Source organism: Vombatus ursinus, unplaced genomic scaffold (assembly GCF_900497805.2).
Source record: "Vombatus ursinus unplaced genomic scaffold, bare-nosed wombat genome assembly UNPS02014802.1, whole genome shotgun sequence".
NCBI lineage: Eukaryota > Metazoa > Chordata > Mammalia > Diprotodontia > Vombatidae > Vombatus > Vombatus ursinus.
The window spans coordinates 22710798-22736047 of record NW_020954580.1 but is presented as its reverse complement, the minus strand read 5'-3'; the positions used below and the strand labels follow the sequence as shown (position 1 = coordinate 22736047).

Sequence of the window (25250 nt, the reverse complement as noted above, 5' to 3'; positions counted from 1 at the left end):
AGCTGTGGGAGATACCTTTTCTTCTTGGATTTGGCTCACTCCTTCAACTTCACCATGTACCAGCAGGTCTAAAGTTGCAGAGACAGACCACTTTCAGGGGTACATTTGAACTTTTTTAGTATCCTAGGGGTGACCCAGTTGAGGGGAAATATACTTCCATTAGCACAAACTTCTAGGAACCTGACAGACACTAAGAAGTAAAACTCATATGCTTATGGTAATTCACAACTGTGGAATGCAATCTTCAATATGATAGGTCTATTCAGGATTATTCGTTGTTTTTTTTTTTTTAAACAGAACTGCTTCTTTATTCACTGCTTGAGCATTGAATTTTACATCTCTTCAACTAAAAAGAAATCCTATTCTCTTGTCTCCTTTCCTTTCCTCACTCTCCCCCCTCTCCTACCTTTACAATTTTAATTTTAATTGAATTGAATTTAAATCTGCATCCTTAAAAAATGTTGAGAAAATGTTAACTCATTGTGAATAGCAATTCTCTTTAAATAAACCAGATGACTGCCAAGCTCACGAAACTGGCTATATCTTAGCTATAAAGCCCAGCCCAGCCAGTCATTCACCTTCCAGGATGCTGCACTATCCAATCAGAACAGCTCACAGCAGCACAATTCGGATAGAGTGTTTAAACCAGTTCAAAAGGATTCCACAGCATTTGCTTTTCCTTCTCAAGCCAGAGGTAGCAGCAAAGAGCAGCAAGCCTTCCCTGGTACTCTAGGTGGTGTTGAAGAGGGCAATAGTTGTTCCTGGAGCTACTGGCCAATGATATCAGTTCTGTCCTCACCCAAGCAGGCATCATTCAGTCTTTCCTCACAGAGCTGCCTCTAACTGCCCCTGCTCTGTCTTTAACTCTTATTAGGTCCACTTCCTCTCTTGTTGTTGTCTTGCTGGATAGATGCCTCTTGCCTTCTAGTATTCTCCTTAATGCTTTAAATGAGAGCCTCTTGACTTCCAGGGACTCATCTTTTACTTAAAAGGTCATAACTCTCCACATATCTTTGATCAAATAGACAATCCTTTAAAAATGATACCTCACTCGTAGTCTCCAGATATTGATATGATCTCACATTTTTTTTAGTTTTACCCTTTTTAGTCATTAAGCATCATAAAGGATGGAGGTAGAAATCTCCAACAAGGTTGTGTATCTTTTTGGTACCCTTAAAAAGTTGTTTTTCTTCACATTCGCATATCTCTTGTTTTTAATAAATAAAAGATCTTGTTCTATCTCTTTGCAACATTAAACAGTGCCTGCACAAGCAGGGTATCATTTTACCTTGTTGACAAAAAAACCCAACTCCTCAAAAATCCACACTATAAGACAACTGTCTAGAATATAAGTTGAAAGCTGTTTCATACAGATATTTTTTCAGTGTATATTAAAACATACTCATTAGGTATGAAAATGTTCACAATAATGGTGATTAGTTTTTGATAACTAATATAATCTCTCTTTTTTCACAAAACATTTTTTCTGTCCTTTTTACCTTTGACTGTTCCTTATGAAAAGATCTTAAAAAGATAGTGTACCTTACTCTAGGTTCTTGCTTACTAAATTAGTTCAAATCTCCTGACCTGAATGAATTAAATCCCAGGCTTTCAAGTGAACTGATTTCACTTGAATTCACAGATGCAATCTCTAAGGTCATTGATCTTTAAGGAATCATGGAAAAGAGAAAAAGAAATAGATAATTGGAGTCTTCAAAAACAGACAAAAAAATTCTGCCAGATAATGGACTGCTTTCGTTAAATAGGTGATTGTAAGCACTTAATAGCTATGTCATGATCACTAGGAGCCAGCTTCGTTAAGATACATCATGACAGAAAATCCTGAATTTCTCTTTTAACAGTATTACTATTTTGATAGATACTAGGAATATTGTTTGGTATTTGACAAAGTCTCTCATGATATTCTTACAGACAGATTGGAGACATATGGATTATACGATTAGCTTAATTAAGAAGATTCAGAACTAGTGGAATACCATATCCAAAGGCTAGATGTAGAGTTGGAAAGGATCTCAGATGCCCTTTAGTCCAAACCTCTCATTTTACATATGAGAAACCTGAGTCCCAGAGATGCCAAGTGCTTTGTCTCAGGTCACACAGGTAGTAAGTATCAAAGACGGTATTTGAGTAAAGGTCCTTGGACTCCGGAGCCAGTAGTCTTTCTACTGTACCATACTGTCTCCATTCATAAGTTGATTTCAACTTGGAGGAATGTGTTATTAGTGATATGCTACAGGTCTATTTGTAATTACTTTTTGTTCAGTATTTTTCAGGGGCTTGGATGAAAGAATGCTTTTGAGATTTGCAGGTGAAAAAATCTACAGGAATAGCCAGTATGTTTTTGTGACTCTTTAGTTGTATGACTTGATTAAATTCTTTGCAGTTCTTAATTTGAAAGATGGACTGTATCTAAAAAGACAGAATTTAATGAGGACAAATGTAAAGTCCTTAAATCAGGTTAAAAAAATAAACTCTACAAGTTTAGAAATAAGAAGGTGGTGGCTAGAGATCAGTTCATCTGAGAAAGACTTAGAACTTTAAGTTGACTGCAAGATCAAAATGAGTCAAAAATGTGATCTATTTGGTGTCCTCCCCTACCTCCATTCTCCCACTCCTCCTATCCCTGGCAAAATAAGATTAGATTTCATTAATAAAATTGTGCATTTAAGATTAAGAGAAGTAATAGTTTGTTGTATAGTGACCTAATCAGACCACATCTGAAATATTGTAGTAAGTTATAGGTGTCATATTTTGATAGAAGCATTGATAAGCTGGAGGACATCCAGAAGAGGTTGACCCAGGGATATCAAGGGAACTTAAAACCATGACATAAAGATACTCTGGTAAAAAGACTTGGGGGACAGTTGTAGTTGTCTTCAAATATTTGAACATGGAAGAGGGCTTAGATTTGTTCTTTGAATCCTAGGTGTGGGGTGGGGAGATGAAGAACAGTTTTCATGGATAGCAGTTCCCAAGAGGTATATGACAGCTCTTCATAAGGAAGACCTTTCTATCCATTACATCTGTTTGAAATGGAGTGGGCTGATTTAGACATTTTCTCAACACTGGATATGTTTAAGCAGAGGCTAAATAATTTCAAAGGATAATAGCAGCAAAATTCATGCGTCAGGCAAGGGTTAGCTTGGATAAATTTGAAGGTCCCGTTAGAACCCAAGATGATTTATAAGAATATCAGACTTGAAGATTCAGACACTGAAATTTTGGCAGGCTATTGTTTTCTTTTTAACTTAACTGTTTTTTTTTCTAAAGTATTGTCCATTTCCAAATCTAGTTTTGAATGCTGTGATAGTACAGTCTTAGAATGAGGGCATTCCAAATCTGTATATTGTATATTTTTGTTATCATCTTGATGATTTATTAGTTTCAGACACTCCTCCTCCTCCACCTCCTGCAGAAGAACCAGTCTTTGATGAATCACCGCCTCCACCTCCACCACCAGAAGATTATGAGGAGGAGGAGGCAGCTGTGGTAGAGTACAGCGATCCCTATGCTGAAGAGGATCCTCCCTGGGCACCAAGGACCTATTTAGAAAAAGGTAAATGTAAAATAATATGTGGAGAAAGAAATTAATTCTGAACAGAAATGAAGCTGTATTGATACTAAAAACAATCTCAGGTTGTCTATCTGCTTCCAAGTAAAATTCCATTTGTGTTATATTCTTCAAATTCTCATGTCGGTTTTAAAGATTTTTGTGATTTTAAAAAGCACTACTAGGCTATAGTTTGAAAATTCTGGTCATCTTCAGTTGAGGTACCTACCTGTCTTTCATATAATATCACCTCTTGTGTAACTGTAATTAGTTGTTTTATCAAAGACAGGGAAATGACATTTCTGTGTTTCCCATGAATATTTAAAGATTTTTTAAAGTTACTTTTGCCATTTAAGCTTCTAAAGAATTATTTTGTAGTGTAGTGAATCATGATATTTAGTTTAAGAATAAGGATTGCCATAGAAAAGTTTCTTCCAAAAAAGAAACATACTTAAAAACTCAATTCACTTGAAAGGTAAATTTATGAGTGTTTCTAAGGAAAAGTTTATCATTGCCTATATATGAGGCAAAAACAATAAGGTGAAATGAAATGAAAATAAGGTAAAAACACAGAAATTCAATAAGAAAATTAAAAACCAGTAAGACATTGCCCACCAAGGAAGCATGAGTAATAAATATCTTTGAGAGTATTCAGTTTAGGGGGAATACTCTTGAAAGAAAAACAGTATTAGGGAAAATGATGGTGTCATCATTTTCAGTTCAAAGAAAATCTCTCAACTGCTCCCAAAATGATTAATCATCTAGTAAACCTATTAAGTGCTGGGCATATGCTAAACTCTGACATTACAGAAAGAGGCAAAAGACAGTCACTGCCTTCAAAGAGCTTACAGTCTAATGGGGGAGGCAACATGCAAACAAATATATATAAAACAAGCTATATATAGATATAGGATAAGTATGAAATAATTAACAGAAGGAAGGCACTAGAATTAAGAAGAGTTTGGAAAGGCTTCCAATAAAAGATGAAATTTTAGTTGGGACTTAAAGGAGGTCAGTAGGTAGACTGGAGGAGGGAGAATATTCCAGGCATGGGGGTCAGTGAAAACACCCAGAGCCAAGAGATGGCGTGTTTTGTTCGTGGAAGAGCTAGAAGGCCAGTATCGCTGGATGAAAGAGTATGTGTGGGGAAGTAGGGTGCTGGTTGTGGTCCTTCATTCTTGAATAGGACCAAAATGACATCACTATGTTGGGGACAAGGTACAGTTTGTCCTACTGTGGCTGATCAAACCAGTATAAGCTTGGGACACTCTACCACAGGTTGTCCACGTGAACATTTGGAGTGGAGATGTCTCTAAATTTGTGCATCTCCTGGTTTTGGGTTGTTTTGAGCCACCACAATTCTGCTTTGCTCATAGAGCACAGCACCTTCTTTTATGGCAGTGTACCATGCTGGGCAGTCCTATGACCATGTCTCCCAGGTCTCACAGTTGATTCCAGAGTTCTTCAGAGAGACCTTGAGAGGGTCTCTGTATCCTGTCTTCTGACCTCCGTGTAAACATTTTCCTGGTGTGAGTTCTCTGTAGAATAGTCTTTTATGCAAATGTAAGGAGTAGGAGATTGAAAAGATAGGAAAGGACTTTGAATGCCCCTAGAGGTAATGGAATTTATGGGAAAGGGGGTGGAACATGACATGATCAAACATGCACTTTAGGAAAATCACTTTGGTGGTTGAATGGAGGATGGACTGGAATGGGCAGAGACTTGAGGCAGGCAGACCCACCAGCACGCTATTGCAATTATCCAAGCATGAGGTGATGAGAGCCTGTACTCCAGTGGAGGGAGGGTCAGAGGAGAGAAAGGGGGGTATTGGAGAAATGTTACAAAGATGAAATCTATAAGCCTTGGCAATAGATTGGGTATGTGGAGTGAAAGATAGTGAGGAGTCCAGGATGACTCCTAGGTTGTGAGCCCAAGAGACTGGGAGGATGGTGTTACCCTCTGCAGTAAATACTAAGTTAGGAGAGGAAGAGCATTTAGAGGGAAAGACAATGAGTTTGATTTGGGACACGTTGAGTTTAAGATGTCATCAAGTTTGACATGTCTGCAAGGCAGTTAGTTGGAGATGTGAGACTGGAGGTCAGCAGAGAGTTTGGGCAGGATAGGTAGATTTGAGAATCATCAGCATAGAGATTGTAACCAAATCCATGGGAGCTGATGAGGTCAGCAGGTGAAGTGGTTTAGAGAGAAGAGAATAGGGCCCAATACAGAACCCTGAGGGACACCTGTGGTTAGCGGGCATGATCTGCAAGAGGATCCAGCAAAAAAGATGTAGGAGTGATGAGATAGGAAAGAGAAGAACCAGTAGAGAGTGGTATCCCAAAAGGACAGTATCGAGGAAAGAGCAGTCAGTGCTGTCAAAGGCTGCAGAGAGACTAAGGAAAATGAGGACTGAGGAAAGGCCAGTGGATTTGGCAGCTAAAGATCTTTAGTAATTTTGGAGAAAGCAGTTTCAATAGGATGATGAAGTCGGAAGCTAGATTATAAGGGGAGAAGTGTAATAGTCTTTTCTTTTTTCTTTTTTCAATCTTACTCTGAATAAAACATAAACATTTAAGTAGATTTCAAAGAAGGTTAGTCTTGATTATAACTAGTTTAAAAGAATATACATTAATTGCTTCCTAAAAATGCTCATTTCCCTCTCATTCATTGCTTTCAACAAATGAAAAATGGACAATTTTTTCCTTACCTTTTCTTACTGTTTTAAAATGACTTTTCACATGTTTCTGCACTTAAAGGCTGATTTTGCCTCATTTGATTTTGATTCAGTAGAGCAAAATGTGGCTTTGAAGACTCTCCTCCAATTTAGTTTCTACCACGCATATGTTAAGAACATTTTGAAATTCCTTGATAGAACACAACAAGGTAACGTTGTTCCATGACCGATAATAACAAGCAAGGCACAAAAAATGGAAACGCATCTTGCCATTAGTGCTTGCTGCTAGTATGGAGCCTGTCATTCATTCAGTAAACATTTATTAAATTAGTGCTATTTCTTGGCACTTTGCTGAGCCCTGGGGTTTCAAAGGTAGAAATGAAACAGTTTCTGCCCAAGATGACAAAAGATGGATCTAATCAGTGTAGGAGTGTTGTTAGAATGTAGCACACCTTGGTGCATTGTCGTGGAGCTGTGACATGGTAGAGAATCCCTTCTAGAAAGCAGTGAAGAATCATGCATATGAAGTGACAAAAATGTCTGTACCCTTTGACCCAGAGATTCTGTTACTAGGCTTATACCTCAAAGAGGCAGATTTGAAAGAAAGAAGAAAGTCCTCATATACATCAAAATATAACAGCATTTTTTATGGTGTCAAAGCATTGGAAGAGAAGTAGATGTCTCTTGATTGGCAAATGGCCAAACAGATTGTGGCACATGATTGTACTGGCATATTGTTCTGCTGTAAGAAGGACAAAGATGTTGAGTACAGAGAAGCATAGAAACATTTCTATAAATTGCTGCAAAGTAAAGTAAGCTGAGCCAAGAAAATGGTAAGCAAAATGACCTCAACAACCACCAACACAAAACAACCAGAAGTGAACATTGCAGAATTACAAAGAACAAGCATGGCCCCAAGAAGAGATATGAGAAGACACTCCCATACTACTTATTTTCAGAGATGGGAGGTCCACAAGTGTTACACATTGCATACATTTTCAGACTTTGTTGAGGTATTGATCCTTTGCTGATTTTTTCCATTTTTTTTTCTTTAAAAAAATTTTGTTGAGGGCAACTAGGTGGCACAGTGGATAGAACTCTGACCTTGGAGTCAGGAGGACCTGAGTTCAGATGTGAGTTCAGATACTTGATACTTTAGTGACCCTGGGCAAGTCACTTAACCCTGATTGCCCCACCAAACAGCCGAAAAAAAAATAGTTGTTATATGGAATGGCTTTCTAGGATGGTCCTCAAGTTTTTCCCCACTCCAGTCCATCTTCCACTCACCTGTCATCACGTATCTTCCTATAGTGAAGATTCTCCCCATTCAGTACACTGGTAGCTCCCTTCCACCTCCATGATCAAACATAAAATCCTGTTTGACATTTAAAACCTTTTACAGCCTGACCCTCTCTTACATTTATAGTTATTACTTAGACATTATTCCCCTCTCATTCCCTTTCACATACTCTGAGATCCAATGATGTTGGCTGCCTTACTATTCTTTGAGCAAGACACTCCATCTCCTGACTCTGAAGTTTTAACTGGCTATCCCCCATCCCTTGAATTTTTTCCTTCTCCATCTCTCCTTCAAGTCCCAACTAAAATTGCACCTTGTATGAGAAGCCTTTTATGATCCTCTAATAATTCTAGTGCCTTCCCTCATTAATTATCTCCCATTTAGCCTGTATATAATTTGTATATGTGTGTTTTTATGTCTCCCCCTTTTGACTGTGAGCAAATCTTGAGAGCGGGGACTGACTTTATATCTCCCAAGCTTAGCACAGTGCTTGGCACATAGTAGGTACTTAATAAATACTTATTGACTGAGAATGTAAAAACAAAAAACATCAATACAAATTTACTTTAAAAATTAAATTCCTGTCTCAAAGGAGTTTTTATAAATGCAAAACATTTTTTTTTAAGTGAGGCAGTTGGGGTTAAGTGACTTGCCCAAGGTCACACAGCTAGTACGTGTCAAGTGTTTGGTCTGAGGCCGGATTTGAACTCAGGTCCTCCTGACTTCAGGGCCGGTGCTCTATCCACTGCGCCACCTAGCTGACCCTAAAACATTTTTTAAAAAGTAATTTCTGCACATATCTTGTGTATGTGTTTTGTACATACTTCTACACATATGGGCATTTTGTCATCCCTAATGGGTTGTGAGCTCCTTGAAGGTAAGGGTTATATTTTCAATACCTGGCACGGTGCCTAGCAGTGCTTTATTAAAATGCTTATTGATCAATTGATAAAATATTAGTGTTATCTATTTCTCCTACTATAATACAAATAATTTCAAAGCTTAATTGAGAACCATTTGGATTTTGCTCAAATGGACCAGAGACTTCAAATTTTTCATCAAATCACCTAGTGCTAATATTCTACAATATAACAAGCCAAAGAGGAGAAAAGTGGCTTTTAAACATATATTAGTTCATTTCTAATTTTCCTGAGAAGTCTAAGGCTTTATAATTAAACTTAACCCTTTACAAGATAACACAGAGCAGATGCAAGTTGCAACTGAGGAAAATTTTTATTAAAGTTACCAAAGATGCTGAGGTTAGGTCAAGAAATAGTTGGGTGATAGAGAGTAATGTTTGCATCCTACAAGGTGATCAGAGAAGACTCTTCAAGCAGAATTGAAATAATTGCAGTTTTCTAATTCACTTCACCCTAAAAAAAAGTATAGTGCATCCTCTGTAATTAGATTGTGAGCTCTTTGAAGGCTGGGACTGTCTTTTGCTTCTTTTTGTAACTTCAGTGCTTAGCACAATGTCACATAGTAGGCACTTAATAAATGCTTATCAACTGACTTACTTAGGGCATGTTTATGACATCATTGCAATGGTCCTAATAACGAGATATTTTTGAACCAGGAAGACTTTAGGGAAGCTCAATGTTTCTTCTGGTTAAAATGTTAAGTCTGCCACTTTGAGTAAGCTAAGTCTGTAATCAACACACAGGCAGGACATTTTTTAATATGTTTTTAGAAAATTACTGTGCTATTTGAGTGACTTAGAGAGAGACTCCCTATGCTGACATGTTCAATCGTAGTTTTTTTCCTTCCTATATATTTTTCTTACTTTCATTTTTTTTCTAGTTGTTGCGATTTATGATTACACAAAAGACAAAGAGGATGAGCTTTCATTTCAGGAAGGAGCTATCATTTATGTCATCAAGAAGAATGATGATGGTTGGTATGAGGGAGTCATGAATGGAGTGACGGGGCTCTTCCCAGGTAATTACGTGGAGTCCATCATGCATTATTCTGAGTGAAGACTGACGATGTACCGAGATCAAAAGGAACTATTAAGGGCTTTCCAGATTGACACAAGGCTCTGGGGAACAAACTCATGGATGAAGGATAAGGATAATTGTAATAAAACTACTTATGTGTTTTGGCTTAAAAATTATTATAAAAAAGCAAGTTAGTGACCTAAGTATGAAAAATGGATCTTCTGATGGTTAGTGGTGGCTGTGCTGAACTCTTTGAAGTAAATAAGCTGACATATTCATCTCTGGGTGTGTAGAAAATGAAATGATCTATATATGTAACTGAAACAACGTCAAAAATAAGACTGAGGTAGAATCTAGGATCTCTCTCAGGAATCTTATCTAACCCAGAGTTTTTCTCCCTTGCTTTATTGCTTGGCATTAGCAGTGCCAGGATGATAATGTCATGGTGTTAACCTTATGACCCAGTGAGCATCTTGGTCACTTCCTTCCACCTGAAGATTAAGCATCTGGAGAATGTATATGAAAGTTCACATAAAAAGCTTTCCAGGTTGTTTGTTACTTGTTTAATGCAATTAGAATTTGCAGTTTCTTAGCACTCTGTGGCTGAAGCAAGTGAATGCAAAACTGACTTTTATCTCTTGATAACTGTCAGCCAAAATCATTTAGATGATGAAGTTTAGAAAGTGTTAGGGACTTCTAAAGCTATCTAACTGGTGCCACAAATTTGCTTTAGTATTCTGATGAAAACTACATTGCCACTGATGAAGTGTATATCCAGACTACTTATGTAACAAGGGTTAGTCATCTCATAGCACAGGGTGTAGTGAAATGGACATTATATTTCCTTCAGGTTCAAGCCTGAAGATTTTAAGTTAACATTTGAATGACATATGTTCTCATTAGTAGTCAAGATGAAAACTTTGTTCTGAGCATTAACGCTTTGACTTCAGAGCAGATGTTTCTTTGAATTTTTCAGTATGTAGAAAAATCTTATTCATCTTATTTGGAAAGAACAAGCAATTTTTGGGTCTGTTGGCAAGTCTCCACAGTGGAAATTGAAGGATTGCTACTCTCTGTGATCATTAAAGACCGGCTTTACCTGTACTACTGTCTAAGCTGCTTTCCCCTTATACCTATTGAAAAATTTAAAAAACAAAAAACTCAGAACAAAATCCTTGAGTCTCTTGTTCTCAGTTGGAAAATAAGGTATTCCTTATTTCCTATTAAATAGGAAATTTCCTATTAAATAGGAAATATCCCTATTAAAATATTTTTTCACTTTAGATTTATCCAGGATTAAAATTGCAGTAGTGGAATAAGCTTAGTAGGTCAAGTACTGGTACTACTAGTTAATGTGCGCTAAACTTTCTAGTGGAACTTCAACAGATTGTAGCAGAAATTATTAACTTTTGTGTCTGCACAACAAATATAACTTTGGAGTTCAGCTCCCAGATTTAAAAGAACAGTACATTTTTAACCTTAATTTTTCCACAGAGTTAATTTAAAATTATCTACAAAGACCCATAATCCTGGTAGGGGATGTTAGTCCTGAATAAGAAATATTCTGCTAAGGGGGGACCAGTTCAGTTCACCCTGATGCTATCGACCAGGGTTCTAGATACTTGGACAGAATTGAGCTAGGCCAGGCTAGGTCAGGGTGTCCACAGTGCTGACAGAACAGCAAGGTTTAGTGTACTTGAACTGACAGGTGGGTAGGGTGTTAGCATGAAAGGAAATTCAGGTCTTTGACCACAAAGCTTCTTCAAAATTTTAACTGAGGTCCAGCTATACATTTCTTTTATTTAAAAAGCAAAAAACAACTCTACCCTGCTTCTTTTCCACAGTCATTTAATAATCATGTTTTCAGGTCTTCTAACAGCTGGGAATCCCGTATTAGTTCTCACCAGCTTACTCACTTGTGCCTGAGCACTCTTATTAAGCAAACTCGACCAAAAATCTTTTTTTCTCAAATTAGCACTGAGATCTCTTTGAGCCTTTTATTTCCTTTTTAGAACCAATCTGTGACTGACTCTAAGATAAGCTAAGACTCTCTTTTATTGCCTGAAGTGGATTGATGTGCCTAGGATTTTTTTGGGGGGGGGAAGGGAGAGGTGGAGTGGTGGTGGTGGTTAGTACTAGGTATATATCTTAGTTTAAAAGATACATTCCTTAAACTATTTGTTCCCGGTATCTGTTCATACCTGCTGGATTTTCTGCCTCAGAGTGCTTAGTGGGTTCGCAAAGCAGACACGTTTTTGAAGTCCAAAAGGTAATCTTGACAGCTCATCAAATTCAGTTACAGAAACAGATTCAGCTGAGCTAGGCTTTCAGAGATAAATAAGCTTAGGGTTTTCTCTAGGAATGGATTTTGCTTCTTGCTCGAGTGCTTTCTTTGCTATCTGCTGATGACATTTGTGAAGTTTTTCATCTTGTAGAGTCACTGTGGAGGGAGTCCATGGGTCAATTGCTGCTGGTTTTTGCTCTATTCAGTACTGATGTATAAAAAAAAAACAACAAACCTGTTGGATTTCATGCATATTTTTTATTTTGTACAGTTTAAAATTCTATAGCTTGTTTAGGGAGGATTCTATGTGATCAAAATCCAGAGTAATTGGAGAATTTAATGTATGTAATATTTCATAGACTGCATGCTACTAATAGTGAAGGTGCTGTTTCCAATTTTATCATTTGTAAGTTTCCCCCTTTTGTCCTACTGAAAAAATAACTTTAAAAAAGCTTGGAAAAACTTAAATTTGAGAAGCAGTGCAGAATGCTGCAGCAAAGATGATCCCAGTCCAAAAGCTACTGACCAGCCCTCGAGCAATGTTGTCACTAGAGATGAGGGGAATGCTATCACGGTCCACCATAAAGTGTGTTCTAGGAACATAATCAAAACTAAACTTTTTCCCTATGGAATCATGTTTTCCTAGATTATATTTGGTTTTACCTTCACCCTTTCTCATCCCTCAAAGCGCCCAATATGGCTGTTCCTCTTTTGGTGTTTCATTTCCATGGATATGAATGAAAATACACTTCCTTATTCTACGGCCTTAGGGTGAAGATGACATAAACTTTAAAATAAAAAGTGCCAATAGAGGATGTTGCAAGGCTCAACCTGCTCTTGGATTGATAAAGATGAGCCTCCTCTTGTCTTGTTCAGCAGTGTTTTCTTTTGCTTGGCTGTTTTGTTTCTATTTCCCTCTGTGGTCCTTGTTTTTGGCACTTTAGTTAGGGTAAGCGGGCAGCTGGTAGTGATGTCATGCTTCTGAGGGACTGATTCTGTGTTACCAGGCAGAAGGATACCCCCTGCCCCTTTCTGATTTTGTTTAATAATTTACTAGAGTTTCTTTCATCTTTATAATGATAGTATTCATGTAGCTGTGGTGGTAATTTTTCAGTTACTTCATCAGTGTCTTACTACTTCCTGGAAAAAAAAGGCTACTTAATGAAATTTTAAGTTCTGGTGAGGTAGGAGATTATGTGTCCTTTTTTTGTGTTTTGAACTTTTTCTTATTCCAGCACTTGCCTTCAAAATAGAATACCTCTCCTATTGTCCTTAACCACATATTTCTCTGGTGGAGAGAGCATGTTGTGTCCTGGCCTCACCATGACACTAAAAACAGCCTTATGTAGAGGGTAGCAGGCAATCTCTAAGTATTTAGGAAGGTAGGCATATAATTTCCATCAGTTTACACATAATTCACTGGTTGGGAATTCCACCTTCACTGGTGTTAAGGGGGGAAATATCCCCAAATGGGTTTACTTAGATTCATAAAAATTATTAGAGCCAGAAGGGACCTTAGGTCATCTAATTCAGCCCCCTCCTTTGACAGATGGGGAAACTGAGGCCCAGGGACATTAAGTGACTTGCTCAAGGTCCCGCAGCTAGTTAGTGGTAGAGCCAGGACTAGAATCATGCCACCCAGTCCAGTGGTCTTTCCACTATACCATGCTGTTTTGATTAAATATGCTATGTTTTTCTTTAAAACTGTGAGAACATTGGCGTTCCACTTGATGTCTTTAGGAAGATACTTGAAAAAAGAATGGCCATGTTTTGATAAATGCCATTAGAGTATTATTCACAGTTCCTCTTTGAATTATTAAATCAGTATGCTGAGTGCAACCTTCATTAGCGAAATGGGAATTTTAAAAAATGGTACTTCAATGTGAATTGCTATTTAGTACAAGTAGTCTTCTCTCCTTGACAAGGCATATGTTGCAAACACATTTTATATGGTATTTTAGCAGTGGGAGGTGCACTGCACAGCAATCTTATAAGAGAGGCTTATAAAGAGCCATCCACTAAAGAGGCATTGTGCTTGATAGCTGAAGTTTATTTTCTGCTAATATTTGTTCCTATTTCTTATTGAAACTCATACAATGATATGAAAATTGACAAATAAGACAGGGCCAACCTGTGTACAAATGGATTATTTACGCAAATAAACCTTGCTAAATATCTTGAAACATTTTTGTAAAAAATAAATAAAACACACAAAAGTGCTTATTTTCACATAAAATGGAAGTGTCTTTTGCAACTTCAGAATTCTATGGAAAAGCAGTTTCTACCATACCTTGTGTCCATGTACATTTTTAAGAAACAACAGAAAAATATGGTTTACAAGTAGGATGGCCGTGATTTGTGCTCTGGCAGTGCAAACTAATCCAATTGATGTATTCTTAGCTCCCAGAGAGAAGGTAGTTGGTGGCAGTGAAATGTTCTAAGTCACGGAGGACTCCGGGGAGCAGCTTGTCTGCTACGAGTAACGTGTAGTGTATGTGTGCCATTAAGCTGCCTCCAAATGAGGGGGAACATCAACTTTTTACATTTTTTTTAGATTGTACTTGGAATTAACTGTTGCTGTGTATTAAGAACTTGTTTTAAGTCCTAAATAAAAACCCACAAAGCACATAGAAGTGACTGGTGAATGTATTTATTCTTGTAATGGAACCATTTGAACTTACATGGTATCAAATTGTCCTTAAAGTATGTTGTTTCTAAAGGATTTGGGGGAGATGTGTAAGCATTCTAACTTCGTAATAGATTAAAAAAAAGATGACTGAGGATCTAAATGAAGGACATTTTGGGGATTATTCTTGGTATATCACATTAAACTACTTTTAATAAAGTTGAAAATTCTTTTTTCCCCCTTTCAGTTATTGGTCTTTTATAGACTAGTTGTTCTGCTATTCCTGGGGTGATGGCTGGGTACGTACCAAGCTATATTAATAACTCATTTATGTGGCAGTTAATAATTTCAGAATGCTCTGATAGTCACACCAACCCTGTGAATTATATTATTGTTCCTATTTGACAAATGAGGAAACTGACTCAGATGCTTTTCCTGTCTTAGATCCCCAATTCTGCTGGAGATGTGAAATCAGGTGGGCAATAAAATTCTCAAAAAATAGGTGTTTCTTGTAAACAACTGATTAATTCTTGGCATTCAACTAGATGCCATAATGGACAGGCTCGATAATGATTACATAGGATATACATTCTGGCTGTTTTAGGCTGATGCCTTTTGAGCCTTATAGACAAAATCTAAACTGGTGTTCTATGTGAGCAAGTGCTAGTAATGTACATCTTTATAGCCTGAAACAGTGGGTGTTGAAAGTGATGGCTGAAGTGGTTTTGGAAAATATGGCAGAATTAAGAGGACTTAATTTTTTTTTTTTTGTCTTCACTTTAGATTCCTAGAATCCATGGTCTAGATTCCCCTCCCCAGTGTTCAACAGACATTCTTAAAGCATCTCTCCTGTAGATGGCACCTTGTGTTGGCAGAAGACAGACAAAAGTTTTATAGTTCCTATCCTCCAAGAGCATTCTGTTCTGCTGAGAGTTTACATGGACACAGAGAAATACACAAGATCTTTGAAAAGGGAGATAGCATTAAAAAGTGAAAACATGGAGGAGGTAAATCCTGAGCTGGTATTAAAAGAGAAGATTCATCGTAGGCAGTGGAGGAAGACCCAAAAGCCTAGAGCATTGTTGGCCAGTTTGATGTGAAGGAGACTAGCAGGAGCCAGACTGTGCCCTGTGCTCATATCTTCACGGAAACTTGTCTCAGGTGCATAGATAAATTAATTCTGAAAGGAGCCTTCTGGAGTCTTTCAACACTACCTAACCCCCCAAGGAGGTTTCAGAATTATGTCCTGAAATGTTTGGGCTAGACTAAAAACTTTTTATCTCCTTGATCTCTTATTGTATTCAGATTACATTATCTACTCAAATAAATGCTTAAATAAAGTAACTAATTATATAGCTTTTTCTGCCCTTTCACCTTGAAGAGGAATAGGTCCCCCCATATCCCTCGACAACTCTTCCTCTAGTTGTCTAGCTTTGTAGTCCTAACTCATCTTCTGGTGTCCTGTCCAGCTTTGTTCTTAGTTATATAAGGTTGAGTAAAGACCCCAAAACTAAAAGTTGAGCAGGGCCAACAGCATTACATCCAAAATATATTCTGGGACTTCAAGCATCATGTAACTGACTAACCTTTGTGCTAAAATGTCATTTCTGTCTCATTAAAACTTCAATATTCCTAAATTTGGTTTTAATATTTATTAAGCATGCAACAATCTTTCCTCCCTTTGCTATGATTTAACCTACTTAAAATTTTAGTATCTCTTTATTTGCTTGCTTAGCAATTGTATCTGTCTTAACATGCTGTCAAACATATAAGCTCTGGGTTTTAAGCTCTTGTCACTTCCTTAACAAATATCAAAAGCAGCTCTTAATTGGTGTTCAAAAGAGTTCAAAGGTTTACATAAATCTGTGCTTAAGGGCTTCTGTCTAGGTTATCGGAGGAAGAGAATATTTAGGAGAGATAGTATTGACGAGCCTGGGCTGACTTACACTTGTCTTCATAGGTCTGTAGATCATATATTCTAATCCATTCCATTTTAATTATGAGGAAATTATGGCCCAAGGTCACACACAGTTCTCTGAAGAGAGAATTGAGAGTCAGAAAGAACCTGAATTCGAATCCTGTTTGACGCTTAGTAGCTATGTGACTCTGGGTGTCATCTAACCATTTTTTCTAAATTTTATTTGCTTATATATAAAACTGGCTGAATACCCTTTTCAGGCTTATATGTAAAACCAGAAGACTTTGAGCTTATTGGTTTAACTGGTGCCTACAGCATTGGAATGCTGACCAATCATTCATTCTTTTCTTTGAAGATCACAAAGTACTCTTTCTGATGAGAGTGCTAGATAATCTTATTTGACTCTTGGCTATCTAGTTCAAGTAACTTCTTTGGGCCTCAGTTTCTTTGTCTTCAAAATGATGGACTAGATGACTGTAGTTTGTTTTAGCCTTAAAAGTATGATCCTCTACCTGACAACAGCCGGGAAAATGGAAAATGCTATTGAAAAAGGTAGCATGGTCAATATGCTTGTATAAATGAAGAGAAAACTAATAAGACGCAAGTACATAAAAGCTTTTTTCAAATAAAATTCCTTTCTATAAGTTAGTGATGTTGAGAGCTTAGCATTCAGCCTAGTGCAGCGCTTCTTAAACTGCAGTTGCGGCCCCATGGCAACAGTAAAAGGTTTCTGAACGCCCAGTGATGAAAAACTAATTAAAAATCAAACGCATAATGAATCTGAGATGTTTCTGGCAGCACTTACTCCCGTATTGCATCACACAACTTCACTGCAGCCTGGGTTCTGAACACAAAGTAGGCTCAATTTGCACTGCTCATGCCCTCAGGCCATGCAAGCCAACAAAGGCTAATGAAACTGGAAGAGGGGTCGTGATTGGACAAAGTTTAAGAAGCCCTGATATAAGTCCAAAATTAACAGGCTCACCTTTTCTAATGTTGAGTGGTTCCCCTCATTGCCTTTCTCCCATCTGCCCCTAAACAACGTCAGGAAAAAAAATTGATGCAAGGGACTGCTGCTATTCAAGCATGTCCATTTATGTTTATTCACAACCTGTTATTAGCATGCTTATTAGGTCCTGAGAAAGCAAAAAAATAACCCTTGATGAATAATGGGCTATTTAGAATAATGGTATAAGACGAAAGAGCAGTTGTTTGGCCACTTAGAAGAGTGGATATTTGCAGATCAGCTTGAGGGGGAAAAAAAACCCACATATAGATGAAGCCAATATTTTATTAAGGTTTCAGTAAACTTACATAATGGAAACATGTAAATGAAAAAAAATTTACACTGACCTCATGACCACCATCCTAAGCCATTACAATAGTTTACTAACAATAATTGGCAAGAGAGTGACTCAGTAAAATAACTTAATCCAGCAGTATAATGAAAACATGGTCAGTAGTACTGAATATATCTCTCTATAATTTCACACAATCAGGGAGCAAGGCACATTATGAAATAAGAGCATACAGTTATGCAAAAGACAAGACCAAAAAATATTGAATTTAACTACATCCTTATTGTGCATATTTTTGTATCTTGGGTACTTTTATAATGCAGTTCCTTTTGTCCTCTCTCCCATGCTTAAAAAAGTATATTTATACATACGTCTATATTTATATATTTATATATGGCAAAGCTCTCCCAAACTGTAGAAGTTAGAGTTTCTAAGAGCCTCTCCCCCCCCCCCCGAATATGGGTTAAGGATTTGGGGTGAGTAGGAAATGGGGGAGGCAATCCCATTTAAAGATAAAAGGTGCAATTTCTTTAAAAAGTGGTAAACATGAATGTATTTACATCTAGTACACGCTTTGCACAGACTAATGACTTTTAATGTGCATCTCTGTACAGAATTCCGTTAATGGCTAACAAAATGAAGCTGCAAAACCATGGGAAATATTCTACTTAATGCTTGTTTCTTAAGGATTATTTTAAGAGAGAAAGAAAAAATATTTTTGGGGAGTGATTGTGATTGAAATGTAAGTTTACAAATATTATGTTAAACTATTCCTAATGCCAGTCCTTATTAAGGTTAGAAAAATAAGAAGAAATTTAACTGAACTGTGATTTTCTTTAAACTCAAAGAGCTAATAGATTTAGTTATTCATGACAAATTACTTATGGAAACAAACACCGTCCAAATGTCCATTTTCAAAGCATGGTTTATACCTCTGTGCTGATCATCTTTTCCAGATGCAATACTTTTACTTTTTACTTGGCTTTCCTAACACTTAATACATCTTTGGTAGACAGCCCTGAACTCACCTACTAACATTCATGGCTAAAGTCATTCCATTTGGGGGGATGTTCATATCTACTGAAATAGCCATGGTTTCATTTTTGCTGTGCCTGGACAACATATACCTTCCTTTCACCAGCCATTATGAATTAATTTACTTAACTGATTTCTTGAATGTTGTTCCTCCAAGGAGTTCAAGGTATACAGTGAATCTCTTTAGTGTTTTGGCACACAACTTCATCCAAGAAGCTCGAACGAATCAGGATTTTTCTTTATTACATTCAGTGTGAATGAGGTCAATTTTTTTCTTTAGATGTAATTATTTTTGTACTCTTGGTTATGTAGACACGAATTTACATTTACATTTCTTACGTGTTAATGGGCAGCCATGTACTGTAGTACATGAACATGGCAAATAGTTTGGGTAGATGAAAATTCAAATTTTCTCTCTCTTCAGAGTTCAATGAAAGATGTATCCTAAAGGATTATTATCCATCATCCCTAGTGGAAGACAGTTTTCATATTATTCATTCTTTGGACCCAGTCTCAAGTTTATTTTATTAGAAAAGAGTACAGATGTATCCTTGCCACAATCAATGCATTCATCAGAAAGTTGCTTTTATTTAAAGGAATCCCATTGTGAAATCAAAGCTTTCTTGTCTTTTGTGTAAAGTCAGATGTTTAGGTTGCTGAATTAGAGGCACATCTGCACTGTAGAGGTTCACAGGATGGTTTACTTGCTATAACCAAATGCTTAAATTTTAAAATAAATGATATAACCACGAAAGGAAATTATCCTTTTTTGGGGGAGGGGGGGTGGTTAGAGGGAATAATGTGCCATGGACAGGTGGGAAAACCCATGCTTCTCTCAGGAACCTGGTAAAATTTGGCTCGAGCTTTTGGAAAAAGTCTTTCCCCTCACTCTTTCTTCAGCTGGGGAAAAAGGAGCTCAAAAGTAGCTATTCGCTAACTTAAACTAAATGTAATTAAAGGCATTTATATACTTTAGTACTAGGTTGTGGCAGTTGCAATCATTCACAAAGAGGAAGAACATGCTTAGTGTTGCTACCTTGGGTCCCCATTTAACTTGCCATCACTTTCCCTGAATATTTCTTGGACATTTACTTTGTAAGAGCTCACTGTGGATAATAAATGAACAGAGCCATTCTAGGTATAATATCATTCAAAAATAACCTCACCAAGGAGTATTTTCAAGTTTGGATCATAACCTGGCTCTTAGCAAATCTACTCCTAGAAAGGGACAATTAGGACCACCACTCTTTAGAATCAAAGACAGCCAAAAATGCACGAGGAATTTTAAGAGCAATCAAGAATCAATGATTGGTAAGGCATAGCTTGACATTTTCCTTTTCTCTAGTAATTTGTTTCAGACTTATTTTTCTCATTTAAAAAAGCAACAACTTGCAAATTATGACCTAATAGTGAGCTACAGCAACCTTCTAATAATCACTGGCCTCAAATAGAGAGGAATAGAGAAATCAGAGTATTTCCCTTCATTGACCAAAAGCCACACTGGGAAAATTGTGATGCTGATTTCCAAAACCAGATCCCATTGTATCTTTTGAATATTTTAATGTTTACATTAACATGCTTAAGTTAAAAAAAAAAAACCATATAAGTTACATTATTACCAGATAGAGAATGGATCCTGCTGTAGTTTCAACAATGGTACAGTTTGTAGGTGATAAGCAGGTTAGTATATGTAATAACCACCAATTTACACTGCCATCTAAAGCAATAATTTAAAGCTGAACTATTTGAGGTCCTTGGAGTTAATGCTGCCAAGCCGGATTTCCAGCTTTCTCTCCTTGGTCTGGAAAAAGGATGCTGGATTGGAATTGTTAGCAGAGGCAGTTAAAGGAAGGCACAGTACTAGTGTCATCTGGCAGTAGATATATTTCCCTGAACCTACAGAGAAAAAGGAATGGCTACAAAAATACCCAAAATCAAAGGTTTGAGAGTTTTTTTTTAAGAATCCCTAATCTTTCCCCAAAAACGCCTTGGGGAGAAAAGATTTAAAAATATCAGCAGCAAAAAAACCAAAACAAAACCTTCTACAATAATAATCTAAACCCTCAAAGAGTATACTAGAACTTTTATTTTAGTTTATAATTCAGTTGTTTCCTGCATCCACATAAGAAAACACGTAAATCTTAAGCTGATAGTTTGTATTATATTTATATTTTTCTCAAAGATAGAATGACTATATGTTCAACCAAGACTGCCAAAATTAAAAAAAAAAAATCATTCCTAATTCCTTGCTGCAATGTGTTCCTTACCAAAGATCTAGAGCATTATTCTTGCCTCCAAAAACTTCCATTAGTGCTCATTCAAAGAGTCCTTGGTCTCAAGGGAAAATGAGTGACAATTATTGGCCTTCAACAAGAAGGCAGAAAAAGTTGGGAATCCTAATGAATCTAATAGGGAACAATGAATCAGTATTTCTTAAAAGTCTTGTCCAAACTGTAATTGTCCTAGAAAAATTTTGGAGGCCCAAGGAAGGAAAGAAGAGATCTGATTTTTCATAGGGAAAAAACAGGCCTCTGTCCAACTTCATAAAAGTTTGACATCACAGCTAAACTCAGTACTAAATAAATATCTGGATTCCTTTTCTTAATACTTCCACCTCAGAGAAGAGGTGGGTAGGATAGGTGTTCCTTCCAATACAAAATTGCAAGTAGAAGGCTGTGGAAAATGACAGCAGCACCCATGGACAATAGCATAGTTTCACCTTCTCAAAGGCGGTGTTAGCTGGCTAAACCAGGGCATGCTTCAGAATCAACAATGCAAATGCTTTTAAGGACACTTCATAAGCACATCAATGTTAAACACAGGAAGTTTTGTGAACAATTGAAAATACAAAAAAAGTGCTTTTTAAAGTAGCATTGCTTTAAAACGCACAATGGTCTTATTGCTCAAACTATATTAACACAGGAGAATGGTGATGTGATAGTGGAGGTGCTGCTTACTTTAATTTCACTCCTTACTGTCTCTTTAGGGTGCACTGCTTTCTGATGGGGGAAAGTTTTTACAGTAGATTTTTTTTGTGAAACTTGCTCAATCTTTTCTTATTCCCACTAGATGACTATTACTTGGATTCTTTCTTCCTTAGGGTCACAGTCTTGACATTTTCATCTTTACAGATATGAACATCTTTTCTTCATTTGCTCATGCTTGCTGGGCAGGTCATAGTGTTCTGTGTAAAGCAGCTCCTCCCGCTCCCCAAGATCAGTGTGACAGGACAGGATTTCTGATGTCTATCTCTTCCTCCCCCTCCCTCCCAATAAAAATTGACATGGAACAATATTAGCTCGGAAAACACCACTAGATCTGGAGTTGTTCCACTATGATTTTATGCTGTGCTGCACATGCATAACAGGTGATCAGTATCGAGTACGCATAACTTGACATTTGATCACCCTCTGGTAGCTGGATAAGCCTTCACAATCTATAAAGACAGGATTCTGATTTGTGTCCTTTCTCCTCCTCTTCTGAAGTCTAATGATATTCTCAAGTTCCATGTAAGATACAAAATGTGTTTGTGGATTTATGCATTCATGAATGCCAAGAAGGACAAAGAACTAGAAGATTAAATTAACTTTCCTATAATTCCTAGTTGCTCCTGCTAGGGAGAGCAGCAGAAATGTACGAGGTATTTATTCTCCCTAGAGATGTTTTTTGGGCAATGATATATTTGTATAATGTGTGTACACATTATGCAGAGATGTGTATTACATACAGCTACATAAAGCACACACTGTAAAGGACAACTGGTATCCTGGAACATAACATCATTAGATGGTTGGTACTAGACATGAATATCCTAATGAATTAAAACAAAGAAACATGGAACCAAACTTGATTAAAAGCTCATGGAAATTCAAGGAAAAACTCAAGAAACTTAAGGGATTGAAATGGTATTCCTGGTTAACAGTAAAATGAACTAACAAAGCTTATTAACAGGTAATTTATCCCTTATTTCCTCAGGGACAGAATGCCACATTGTAGAAGGTTACTGGTGGCAGAAATTTATTTTACTCCAGATCACCAAACAATTTCTATTTTCTTTTAGTTTTTACACCCAGAATGTTTTGGTTTTCTCATGTCTATATTCTTAGTAGCTGGTCACAAACTGTCTTGGTATTGTTATCACTCTTGAGATATTAAGCTTTTCCTGGCTTGAAATGCCCCTTCCCTATGCTTGAAAGTGAAGACTCAAACAATCTAGATAGACCAAACATTCTGGTTGTCTTTTATAATTGTGAGAAATGTCCCATTATAGATCTACTCAATATATATATTTTAAAACATGCACAAACAGAGTCTCATTGCACATGGACAGACACTACAAAAAACCTCAAATCCAGAAAAGTAAGAAAGATTTTTGGTCCAATCCACGTGAAAGAAAAAAAGGAACATCAAGGGATAATAAGACACACACATCCCCTTCACACACACCCCCCACCCAAAACACACAACTCATTTTTGGACTAAGTATGGGGGATGGGGAGGGAGAATGTATACAATTACCCTTAGCTACAGCTGAATACCATTTTGATCACATTATCTATTACACAAGGAGGTGCTGAACACCTGAATTTATAGGTTAGATTAGCTGACTGAAGAATTATCCAGAATCCTGTGGTAGCTACCAGTCTCTAGAGAGCTTGGTGTTCTGGTCCCTTTTAGGGGGAGCAGGAGGTGGCCCCCTCCGCAATGTTGCATAGCCTGAGATATGGCTACCTCCGTAGCCGGCCTTCTGTTGATCAGAGAGCAGTTCAGGGGGTGGAGGAGGTAATGCCATATCATCCATGGTGGCAGTTGGCTCTGCTCTAGATATTCGGGAAGAAGAGAGAGAGCCATGCCGGGTGATGGACTTGCGCTGCAGTGTCCTGTTTAAATCAGCCAAGAATCCAGGCTGGACGCTAAGGCTGGACTTGGGAGAAGTGGGCACTTGTGGAATGACGGTGGCAGTCACCTGTTGGTCTGGGGTTTCAGCTTGTGTGAGGCGGGTACTATCATTCCGTTTGGGCCTCGTGGGAGGAGGGGCTTTCTTCACTGATGTCTTGGACCACGGCTGTGGCTGAGGGTTAACAACAGCCACTTTTGGAGGAGTGTTTCCTGAAAATACTGATGGAATCTCTACTGGTGGTAGAGGAAGCTCTATTTCAGGTGGAGGAGGTGGGAAGTCAGAATCTGAAGGAGGAGAAGGAAATTCGACCACTGAGTCCTTCCCAGGTCCACTCATAACAGGTACTTTTGCTGAAATGCCTCCTTGTTGGAGAATTATAGGTAGAGTGACTCCAGAGAGATTGAGTTTTCCAGGTTTTGGTGGAGCTGCAGGAGGAGGTGGCGTCTCCTTGTTGGGAGACCCTGAAGGTTCTGAGGGGGGTGCAAATTTGCTAACAAGGCTGTCCACTGAAGGTCTTTTAGACTCTTGATATTCTGCACAGCTGCTCGATTTAATGCTGGAGTTTCGCTGTGGTGTTGGGGGTGGTTTCTTTCCCCCTGGACTAGAAGTCTTGCTGGTCTTTTTGACTGGAGATCCAATTTTATCAGGGGCAGGAGAGACCCCTGGTGTTGATGCTGGTGGAGGTGGAAATACAAGGATGCTTTCAGGTGGAGGTGGAGGAAAGTCAGGGGATGGCACAGAGCTGGGCTGCCACTTAGGCTTGGCTTTCACAGCAGGGGGAGACTGTGGTGTCGCACTCAATGGCACAGGCTTTAAAGGCAGAGGCTCTGATGGAGGAGGGGTTGGGGGAGGGGGGAAGTGGCTGGCTATCTGCTTCACAACAGATGGCACTGGAGACTGTGGGGAAGGAGGTGGTTTTACACAGAAGCTCTGTTTTGGTAATGTTGGTGGGGGAACTGGACCAGGAAGAGCAGGAGCAGATTGTGGAATCTGGGAAGTGGGAAAAACTGGCTGCTTTTTTGCTGGGGGAATTGGAGGGGTAGGAACCGAGAATGGGGTTTGTATCACAGTAGGTGATGCAGTTTTGGTACTGGTTGGTGGGGGAGTCACCAGAGGTTTGGGAGGGGCTTGAGGAGGTGGGGGTGCAGGAACAGGAGGGGGAGGTGGGGGTGCAGGAACAGGGGGAGTAGCCTGAACAACATTCTGCTGCACTTGATGGATTTTCAGAGGAGGAGGTGGAGGGTTGAACTGAGGAACTGATGGGGCACATGGGGCTGGTTTTAACTGAGCCATAGCTGATCCTGGGGTAGGAGGTGGGGGTGGAGGAGGAGGAGGGGGAACTACCCCATTAGGAGGCACCAGCAGTTGAGGTTTTCCTGATTGTGATGCTGCTGACATTTGCTGTGTCACCAGGGGTGGTGGGGGTTTAAAGAGAGGTCCTGAATGTTGAGATGCATTCTGCAGCCTAGTTATTGTACTGTATTTGACAAACATTGTGGCTGCTGAAACTGAAGAAGGTGCAGCCTGACTGGGGAGAGGGGGTGGAGGGGGTGGTGGAGGGGGTGGAGGGGGTGGTGGAGGGGGTGGAGGTGGCGGGAGAGGCGGGGATGGCTGTGAAGCAGTGTAGGGGGCAACTGTCTTAGTTTGTGGGGACAAAGGGGGCATAAGTGAAGTGTAAGGTCGGTTCAAAGACTCCATTCTGGCCTA

At 38.3% G+C, this 25250-nt stretch overlaps 2 protein-coding genes across 9 annotated transcripts in view; one reads left to right on the top strand and one right to left on the bottom strand.

The window, feature by feature from the left end:
• ABI2 (abl interactor 2) overlaps positions 1–13339 on the top strand; it is a 127220-nt gene extending 113881 nt beyond the window's left edge. For all 5 annotated transcript variants that reach the window (XM_027873606.1, XM_027873604.1, XM_027873605.1 and 2 more), the window contains 2 exons: positions 3404–3577; positions 9346–13339. In XM_027873606.1, the coding sequence (XP_027729407.1) occupies positions 3404–3577; positions 9346–9521 (350 nt within the window). In that variant the 3' untranslated portion in view covers positions 9522–13339. The remainder of the gene's footprint in view (positions 1–3403; positions 3578–9345) is intronic.
• RAPH1 (Ras association (RalGDS/AF-6) and pleckstrin homology domains 1) overlaps positions 3482–25250 on the bottom strand; it is a 131141-nt gene continuing 109372 nt past the window's right edge. For 2 of the 4 annotated variants that reach the window (XM_027873595.1, XM_027873596.1), the window contains one exon: positions 17584–25247. In XM_027873595.1, coding sequence (XP_027729396.1) covers positions 23280–25247 — 1968 coding nt within the window. In that variant the 3' untranslated portion in view covers positions 17584–23279. Of the gene's footprint in view, positions 3564–17583; positions 25248–25250 lie in introns of those variants that run through there. The other 2 variants (XM_027873600.1, XM_027873597.1) reach the window with 2 other exon arrangements.